The 10,006-nt window shown below is 41.5% G+C and overlaps 1 protein-coding gene across 1 annotated transcript in view; it reads left to right on the top strand.

Annotated features, from left to right (window-relative positions):
- The first annotated feature begins 7,747 nt into the window (after positions 1–7,747).
- Positions 7,748–10,006, top strand: part of rnf32 (ring finger protein 32) — a 63,807-nt gene continuing 61,548 nt past the window's right edge. The window contains exon 1 of the mRNA XM_060825729.1: positions 7,748–7,753. Coding sequence (XP_060681712.1) covers positions 7,748–7,753 — 6 coding nt within the window. The remainder of the gene's footprint in view (positions 7,754–10,006) is intronic.

The raw sequence follows: 10,006 nt of genomic DNA, 5'->3' as shown, positions 1-10,006 counted from the left end.
GTTTTGTATATTTCAAGATGGCTCAATGGTGTGGGGATGTGTGGCTTAAATATTATTTTGTATTGTTAAATGAAGATAAGCCTATTAATCCTCCCACCCCGTTTATACTCTCTTCCATCAGGCAGAAGATAAAAAAAGTTTGAAAACATGTACCAGCAGATTTAAGAGCAGCTTCTTCCCCACTGTTATCAGACTTATGAACAGACCCTTCATATGTGACAGCTGATCTTTCGCTGCAACTTCGCTGCAGCTGTAACACTATATTCTGCAATCTGTTGTGTCACCCTGATATTCTTATGAAAGGTATGATTTGTCTGGTTAGCTCATAATACAATACTTGTCACTTTACCTTGGTACAGTGGCAACAAATCAAATCAAATAAACTAACTGTGTCTGACCTTTTTGGTTATCCTATCTGATCACGCCTTGTGAAGGGTGAAGCCATTTAATGATTTAAGTCTGTCCTCATCTCATCAATGGTTTTCTCAGCACACGTTTAGATAACAAAGAAGCAAATATAGGAAATGCATGAATATTCATCTCAGACCATAACGGATACCATTGTTGCACCCCAGTTTCATCTATTGCATTGTTGAATAGATAGCAACACGAACATCCCTTTCAATGTGAGGGACTACAACCAATGGAACCGAAAGAATATCTAAGGCAATATCTTAAACTTGTAGCAGCGTTGCACATTCATACAGCCTAACTCCATAATAATATCACTTCAGTCACATAGCCATTGTATGATATGCACATAGGAGATTCAAAGTTCAAGATCCAAAGTTCAACATTCTTCCAAGATTACATAATGGGAATAGTTGTGAAAATAACAAATATCTTTGGTTGCAGAGTTGGTGAAACACCCTATTAGCTTGCTTTGTCCAACTGTCAACTTTACACTCAGTCACATCTCCTTTTATCACTGTAAAGCCAATGAATTACCATTTCTTAAAACTGCACATGAGTCGACAAAGTCAGTTATTACTGCCCAAGTCATCATCAAACAATTTTGCTTTGGTAATGAGCATGTCATGATTGACCCTTGCATTGTAGGCACTGAGATTATTGAATCACGGATACAATGCTGGATCTATATGCTCATATTTAGAATACTGATTTTTCTTTGAAGCCTGACCACTTTGTTCAACTGCCAGTCATTTCCCTTTCAACTATAAACATCACTTACAGTTGATCTTTTGGTTTCAGTTCCATGCTTCTCACTAATTTTACATGTAGTAACCTTTTGTATTGCCTCAGGATGTTCCCGTTTGAACAGATAAATGTGGTGTTTGACAGTGACTGTCAAATTAATATTTCCCCATTTTGGTGGGTTCTGAAGGCATATTTCTACAGGTGTAAGACACCTTTGCTTTGCAATTCTCCTTTGTATTAGCATTTGTCCACTGTACCCCAAGTTTAATAAAGAAAAGTCAATTCTATCCAGGGAACTCGCCAAAGTTATAGCTTCCGGTTCTGGTTCAAAATGATCACACTTTTCAACTTAAAATGCTTGAGCTTCATTGACAGCATTCCTCCAGCTCTCCACGATGCTGGAGGACTGATATATTGTTGATCAGCATTTGACTTCAGTACAGCCATAAACATAGCACTTTGGACTTACGTCTGCGTCTCAATTAATACTTCATTCCTGACAAAAAATAGAACAAAATAACATTCACCTGTCTTTAAAAAAAAATTCCATGTGAATATAACCATCCCAATCATTCCATCCAACTCCTGACTTGTGCCTTGTGGTTAGGGTTTGGGGATTAAGAGGTTAATTACTCGATGTGGGAGTCATAGCCTCTGACTTGTTCTTGCTGCCATAGTATTTATATGGTAGTCCAGTTCTAGTCAATGGTAACGCCCAGGATGATAACAGTGGGAGAATTCTGTGATGGTGATGCCACTGAATGTCAAAGGGCAATGGTTAGATTATCTCTTGGTGGAGATGCTCATTGCCTGGCACATGTGTGGCAAGAATGTTGCTTGCCACTTGCCAGCCCAGAACTGGCACAACACCAGCGTATAGTCCAATGGGTTTATTTGAAAACACTAGCTTTCGGAGTGGTGCTCCTTCATCAGGTGCTAGTGAGAGAGGAAGACCTTGAAACATAAGAACATAAGAACTAGAGCAGTAAGCCATCTGGCCCTTCAAGCTGATCTTTTCATGGTCTCAGGTCCATTTACCCGCCCTCTCGCCATAATCCTTAATTCCTTTGCTGTTCAAAAAAATTATCTATCTTAGCTTTGAAACAATTTACTGAAGAAGTGTCAACTACTTCACTGGGCAGGGAATTCCATAGATTCAAAATCCTCTGGGTGAAGAATATCCTCATCAATTCAGTCCTAAATCTGGGGTCCCCCTAATTTTGAGGCTATGCCCTCTTGTGTCCTAGTTTCACCCACCAGTGGAACCATCATCTCTACTTCCAGCTTATCAATTCCCTTCATATTTTATATATTTTTATAAGATCCTCCCAATTCTTCTAAATTCCCATGAATATAATTCCAATCTACTCAGTCTCTCCTCATAAACCAACCCCAACAACTCCGGAATCAACCTAATGAACCACCTCTGCACCCCTTCCAGTGCCAGTACATCCTTTCACAAGTAAGAAGACCAAAACTGCACGCAGTACTCCAGGTGTGGCCTCACCAGTATCCTATACAGCTGCAACAAAACCTCTCTCGCTTTTCAACTCAATCCCTTTAGCAATGAAGGACAAAATTCTATTTGCCTTCTTAATTACCTGCTATGCCTGCAGACCAACTTTCTGTGATTCATAAGAAGGACACCCAGGTCCCTCTGCACAAACACATGCTGTAAACTTTTACAATTCAAGTAATAATCTTTTTGACTGTTATTCCGACCAAAATGGACAAATTCACATTTATTAGCATTGTACTCCATCTGCCAGACCTTTGCCCACTCAAACTATCTATGTGCCTTTGCAAAGTTTCACAGTTCTCTGCACACTTTGCTTGACCACTTATCTTAGTGTCACCAGCAAACTTTGATACACTACACGTGGTCCCCAACTCCAAATCATCTATGTATATTGTGAATAATTGCAGTCCCAACACTGATCCCTGAGGCACACCACTAGTTATTGATTCGAGAGTGTGGTGCTGGAAAAGCAGAGCAGGTCAGGCAGCATCAGAGGAGCAGAAGAATTGATGTTTCAGGCAAAAGCCCTTCGTCAGGAATGACACTTGTAAGCCAAGGGGGTGGAGAGATAAATGGGAGGGGACAGTAGGGCTGAGGGTAAGGTAGCTGAGAATGTGATAGGTAGATGACGATGGGAGTAATGGTGATTGGTCGGAGAGGAGGGTGGAGTAGATAGGTGGGAAGGAAGGTGGACAATAAGACAGGTCATGAGGGCAGTGCTGATTTGGAAAGTTAGATCTTGGATAAGCTGGAGGAGGGGAAATGAAGAAACTGGTGAAATCCAGATTAATCCCATGTGGTTGGAGCATCCCAAGGTGGAAGATGAGGCATTCTTCCTCCAGGCATCAGATGGTTCGGGTTTGGCGATGGAGGATGCCCAGCACTTGCATGTCTTTGGTGGAGTGGGATGGTGGGGGTTAAAGTGATCGGCCACAGGGAGCACACACGAGGCATGAAGCAACTCCACTGTCTAACCTTCCAAATAGGCACTGCCCTCATGACCTGTCCACCTTCCTTCCCACCTATCCACTTCACCCTCCTCACCATTACCCCCCCACCTTCATCTACCTATTGCACTCTCAGGTACCTTCCGCCCCAGCCACCCCAACCCCCACCCCCCCACCCCCTCATTTATCTCTCCTTGGCTCACAAGCCTCATTCTTGAAGAAAGGCTTATGCCTGAAACATTAATTCTTCTCGTCTTTGGATGCTGCCTGACCTTTTCTAGCACTATACTCTCAACTCTGATCTCCAGCATCTGCATCACATTCTACCAGTTGCTGATTGCCAACCAGAAAAGCTTATTTATCCACACTCTTTGCTTCCTATTAGTTAACCAATCCTCTATCCATCCTCATACATTGCCTGTAAAATCTTGTATCTTTTTTTTATACAGCCGCCTTTTGTGTGGCACCTTGTTGAATGCCTTTCGGAAATCTAGATACACCACATCTACCAGGTCTCTGTTGTTCACCATGCTCATAATGTCTTCATAGGATTCCAGTAAATTAGTTAAACATGACTTGCCCTTCAAACGTCTGCCTATCAGGACAATTTCTATCTAGATGCCTTGCTATTTCTTCCTTGTTAATACATTCAAGCATTTTCCCCACTACAGAAGTTAAGCTAAGCAGTCTATAATTGCCCATCTTTTGTCTACCTCCTTTTTCAAACAGTGCTGTCACATTTGCTGCCTTTCAAATTGCTGGAACTTTCCCAGAGTCCAGTGAATTTTGGAAAATTACCACAAGTGCATTTGCTATTTCTCCCGACAACTCTTTTAGTACCTTGGGATGCATTCCATCAGGGACAGAATTTATAAGGAAAAGATCAAAGAGTCATACAACTCATCCGAACGAATTGAACACACCGAAGATGGCTCTTAAATCTTTAATCAGTTAGAATGGAGGTGCAGGTTTCAATTGATTAATATGCAAATCCCAGAATTCATTTCAAGTCCCTGCCCTGAGTTAATTTAAGGTGCTATCAGTCTAAAGGAGGTGACGCCTCGGGTCAAATAATGTATTTAAGGTGTGCGGTCTTATTTGGAGTCTGTCTGTATCTTAACCTGGAGTCAGGCTGGTTTATTTTCCTACTTTGGACTGACAAATAGAAGCTATCATTCACAACGCATAAGTGGCAGGTAAAGAGCATCTTGAACAAATGAAAATACAGCAACCTCCCTACGATCAACATTGATATTAGTATTATCATCAACACCATTCAAAACTTGGGTGCCACAATTGTAAAGAAGCTGAACTGGATCAGGTATATCAACATCAAGGCTAAAATAGAAGGACCAAGGCTCAATCACTTTGAGGAAAATGTCAGTTTTTCCATCTATTTGAGTCCAGTCAGGCATGTAATAGAATATTCACTTAGGTTGATGCGGCAGCAAAATATTCAGAAACCTAAATATTCCCCAAAATATAATTTATTTGATCAGTGCTCCTGCCCAACATTCACCCATCCAGAATCAGTAGATTGAAGCTACTCTATGTATCACCAACAGGATGCACTGCAGTAACTCCTCAATGGTTACTCTAACACAACCTGCAAACATGAACATTGAGGGCTGGAGCAGCTTTGTCACTGGGAGCATCATGACTTCAAAAATCACACAACTTTTTTGGCTGTGTGTAAAATGGTAGCATTTTAAATTGGAGTATTCCGCATCTGGAATCTAAAACTGACTGCTTCAATGCAGTAATGAAGAAATATTGCATGGTTGAATGCCCAAAGAGTTCCTCAGGGAACGTGAGCCCAGAGAAAATCAACCTGTGGGCACCTACCCCTGCAACTCTCCAGTTTTTCCTTCCATTCCATGAACATAGGGCTCCAGGTCCACCTCTAGTCCCAGCGCCAAGCCTCCCAAAGTGCAGGGCCCAGATTTACCCATCTCAGAGGGGGGTGAAAGTAACACCTGGAATTTCAGCGTACTGGTCATAATGCAGCACTTTCGGACTAGTATGCCTCATTTGCAAGTTTAATTTTTTTTTACTTTTTGACTGGAAACATTCTTTGTTTCTCTCTCCACAGATTCTACCTGACCTGCTGAGTTTCGCCAGCACTTTCGGTATTTTTCAATTTCAGATTTCCAGCATCCATAATATTTTCTTTTATTTACAACCACAGAAATTGCTGGAAAAACTCAGCAGGTCTGGTAGTATCTGTGGAGAGAATTAATGCTTCAGGTCCAGTGACCATTCTTCAGACTTGATGGTTGGTTTTTCTGCACAAGAAGTAAAGTGTAAGCAATAGATGGAGTTACAGCCTAAAGAGGAATAAAAACAGTTGAACAGACAAAGGAGTAAGATACCTGTTACCCTAGAGAATGAATGGTTGCTAATCGGGATTATTAGTGACTAACAATGGATTGTGTGTAATAGCAGTCTAGATTAGAGTGGTGCTGGAAAAGTACAGCAGAGGAGCAGGAAAATCAACATTTCGGGCAAAAGCCCTTCATCAACAAGGCCTGGTGTGTGGGAGTAGGGAAAATGTGGGAAGTTGCTCAAGCCCTAAAATTGTCGAACTCAATATTGAGTCCAGAAGACTCTAGAGTTCCCAAGCGGAAAGTGGAGTTCTGTTCTTTCAGCTTGTGCTAAGCTTTGCGGGAGCATTGCAGCAAACCTGAGACAAGACGTTGGCCTGGGAACATGCTGGTGTTTTAGATTAGATTAGATTACATTTCATTACAGTGTGGAAACAGGCCCTTTGGCCCAACAAGTCCACACCGACCCACCGAAGCGCAACCCACCCATACCCCTACATTTACCCCTTACCTAACACTACGGGCAATTTAGCATGGCCAATTCACCTGACCCGCACATCTTTGGACTGTGGGAGGAAACCGGAGCACCCGGAGGAAACCCACGCAGACACGGGGAGAACGTGCAAACTCCACATAGTCAGTCGCCTGAGGCGGGAATTGAACCCGGGTCTCTGGCACTGTGAGGCAGCAGTGCTAACCATTGAAGTGACAAGCATCGGGAACCTTAGGGTCTTTTCTGCGTTCAGAACAGAGGCGTTCGGCGAAGTGGTCGCCCAGTCTATGCTTCGTTTTTGCAATGTAGAGGAGACCACATTGTAAGCAGCAATGCCCTCATGGTTATCACATGGTCTGCTCTGACACACAATCTGTTGTTAGCTACTAATAGTCCCCTGTCATTCCTTTATCTACTCCTTTGTGAACTGCTTTTCTTTCTCTTTGACCTCTACTTCCAACTATCTTTACTCCTTACCCTTTCTCCCACCCTATCTTCTGCATAAAGAAACACTTCTTTTCTTGGATCACTGGGCCTAAAACATCAACTGATTTCTATCCACAAATGCTACCAAACTTGCTGAGTTTTTCCAGGAATTTCTACTTCTGTTCCTGATTTCCAGCATCCACCGTTCTTTGGGTGTTTTTTTTTTCTTGCTGTTTATTTAGTTTGTTTTAGTTGATCTGGTTTGAATGAGGAATTTGTGTGCACTATCGCAGATCTCCAGATTGGAGAAACTTGCTCTGGACTACTGAGAAGTTTCTAATTTCGCCAGGCTGGTCTCAAACTCAATTTGGCAAGAAAGGCTGAGCTGAAAAGTCTCTGACTCATTTAAAATTAAAACAAAAGAAAACCGAATACACACAGCTACCAGGGGAATCGCTGCAGTGGCAGCAGTTACTTAGCAACGGGATTCTGGAGCTTGAAGTCATAATTCAATCTCTCTCTCTTAAAGAACAGTCAAAAAAACGATAAATTTATTTAATTTACCTGAACTGCAGAACACAGTATCCAGGGGACAGCAGGTTCCTGTAAAACTGGTTTAAAAAAACACTTCTGAATTGCTAAAAGAAGTGGGGAGCAAAAAACAAATTTACAAAATTCCAAAATATCAAAGTACATGTTTGAACTGTTTTAAAATAACTTGAGTTTTTTTTTGTTTGATTGAGTGTTGGAGCTGGACCAAGATCTCGGTTGCTAAGGAACTACAGACGCTTCCTTCTCGAGTGTGTGGATCGCGGGCAGTGTTTGGCTTGGTTTTAATTTTAAACCCACGTTTACAGACCTGGCTGCTCCAGTTAGCGGAATGAAGGTGAGTATCTCTGAGAACCTATTTAACGGTGTGTTTTATGGAGATAAAGCGGTGGAGACTCACTGCCGAGGTTGTTGTTGTGGCCTGGTCTGGGCTGGCCGCTCCTACTAAGTGGACCTCTTTCAAGACTAGCCCCGCAGATACCAAGTCCCCCAGCACCAACAACTCTAGCCCCAATACTTATACTCTAACCTCAACACCAACACCTTAACCCCATAAGTAACACCTCAGTTATCGTTACCTGATTCCCAACACAGTCAAATCCCAAAAGTAACAACAAATACCAACACTAAAACCCTCAGAGGAAAATCCTAACTTCAGCACTAACACTGTAACTTCTAAACATTAATACCCTAATACTTTGCCCAAAAGTAACACTGGGAGGGGGAGCGTGTTGGGGGAGGGGCAGGGGAAGGCAATAAGCTTAGTGGTTTTAGTACTAGACAACAAATTCAGAGATGCAGGTAATGTTTTGAGTCCTGATTTTTGAATTCTATCATGGAAAAGTCTGGAATTAAGAGTTTAATGATAACCATGAAACCTGTTGTGGCTTGTCAGGTAAAAAAAAATCTAAAATCCTTTAAGGGAAGGAAATCTGCCATCTGTATCTGGTCTGGCGATATTGTGGACTCTTAACTGCTCCTGGGCAATTAATGCTGATCTAGACAATGGCACTCACATTGGATTGAATTTATTGTTACATATATCGAGGCACAGTTAAAAGCTTTGTCTTCCGAGCAATACAGGCAGATGAAAAGAACACTAGCGCACTAAGTCTAATCGAACACTCTAACTCCAACATTAAATGGTGTCTTCGTTAACAAAGAAAGCCACTGCTGACACGCAATAGTGCTACATACTTTGGCATATCTGTGGGGCACAGTTACAGCCTTGCATTGCTTTCCATATAATGGGAAAGGATGAATTATCTGATTTTGTTGGTATTGTCCTGTCCTTTTAACATGCTTATTGTCCTTTGCTGCATCAATTCTTCGCGGTTTGAAACAATGTCATGACTTGAGATTGCTCCCCAGGTAGTTTTTTTTTTAATTGTACATTTTTCTCAAGTGTGAGTCTTGCTTCATTTCTTGAAATTTGCCACAAAAAGTTATTGAATCTTAATCTGAGCCTACCTTGTAGATGGTGTCCAATTTTAACTTATGAATATTAGATGTTTTATTATCAGTTATATGTGCTATATGTTCACTCAATTTGAGATGTGATTTGACGATGAATGCTTAATTTCCAGACATCTCTATTCTTTGGGTGCTTTCTCCTGACATTTAGTGCCCAAGCTGTCTCAAGTACAACTTATGTGGAACCTGTCCAACTGCTTAATATGGCTGGACAAGGTGGTCCACGTCTCAATGGCATATAGAAGGGTGGTGTTATAGCATCTTTGTACAAAGCAAGTTTTATTGTAGCTTTGGGTAAAATTTTATAGGGGTCTGTGCAATGTGGGCTATGTTGAAAACTGTGGCAGAATCGGAGTAGAAATAGAGCAAGGCCAATCTCAACATCAGGAGCCTTTCGCTCTACCTCTTATGCTTTTGATACACTTGGGAATTTCTTGTGAAGCCCCAGCAATTTGCTAATTATGGGGGATTATTGCTGTTTGAACACATTATTAATGGCCCAACTGGCTGCTTTGACCCAGATGGTGTCAAGCATTTTGACTGTATCACAAAGCTAGTCCGTTTTTTTTCTAAAAGCTGTTCCTCAAGGATACTCTGTCCTTGATTTTCAGAGGGGCAATAAACCAAGTCGGGCTCCAATCAGTCTGGTTTGGTACAGAGATGAAAAGAATTTTGAGAGGCCTTTTGGTTATATGTAAACAGATGAGATTTGAGGCCAAGCTGGATCATGTTTTAGAAGTGACCTGTATAATGAAAGGGGAGTTAGCAGCTCTCTAGCTGAGCCTTTTAGTTCAGTCCTGAACTGGTGAGCAGTTCAACAGTGAGCTGTGTGGAAACTCTCTTCCTCTCTTTCTGCTCTTCAACTTCAACCTGTAAGCATATGTTCCATTTATACTGGATTTTAAAGGGAATTTCCTTATTGGGACTGTTGTGCATATTCGGAACAGCATAATTAAGTCTAGTTTGGATGGACTGAGTTTTGCAAAGGTTCTTTATTCTGTTCTTTGTGTTTCATTGTGGAATTTTGTGAATACATTTTTTGTCTTTTTTAAACCTGGTAGTCAACCTCGCTAACATTATCTGGGTAATTTTCACTGTACACTTACCGAAACAAATT

Source organism: Hemiscyllium ocellatum, chromosome 5 (genome assembly GCF_020745735.1).
Source record: "Hemiscyllium ocellatum isolate sHemOce1 chromosome 5, sHemOce1.pat.X.cur, whole genome shotgun sequence".
Taxonomy (NCBI): Eukaryota; Metazoa; Chordata; class Chondrichthyes; order Orectolobiformes; family Hemiscylliidae; genus Hemiscyllium; species Hemiscyllium ocellatum.
The sequence above is the reverse complement of the archived record's forward strand: the minus strand, read 5'-3'. Positions and strand labels throughout refer to the sequence as shown.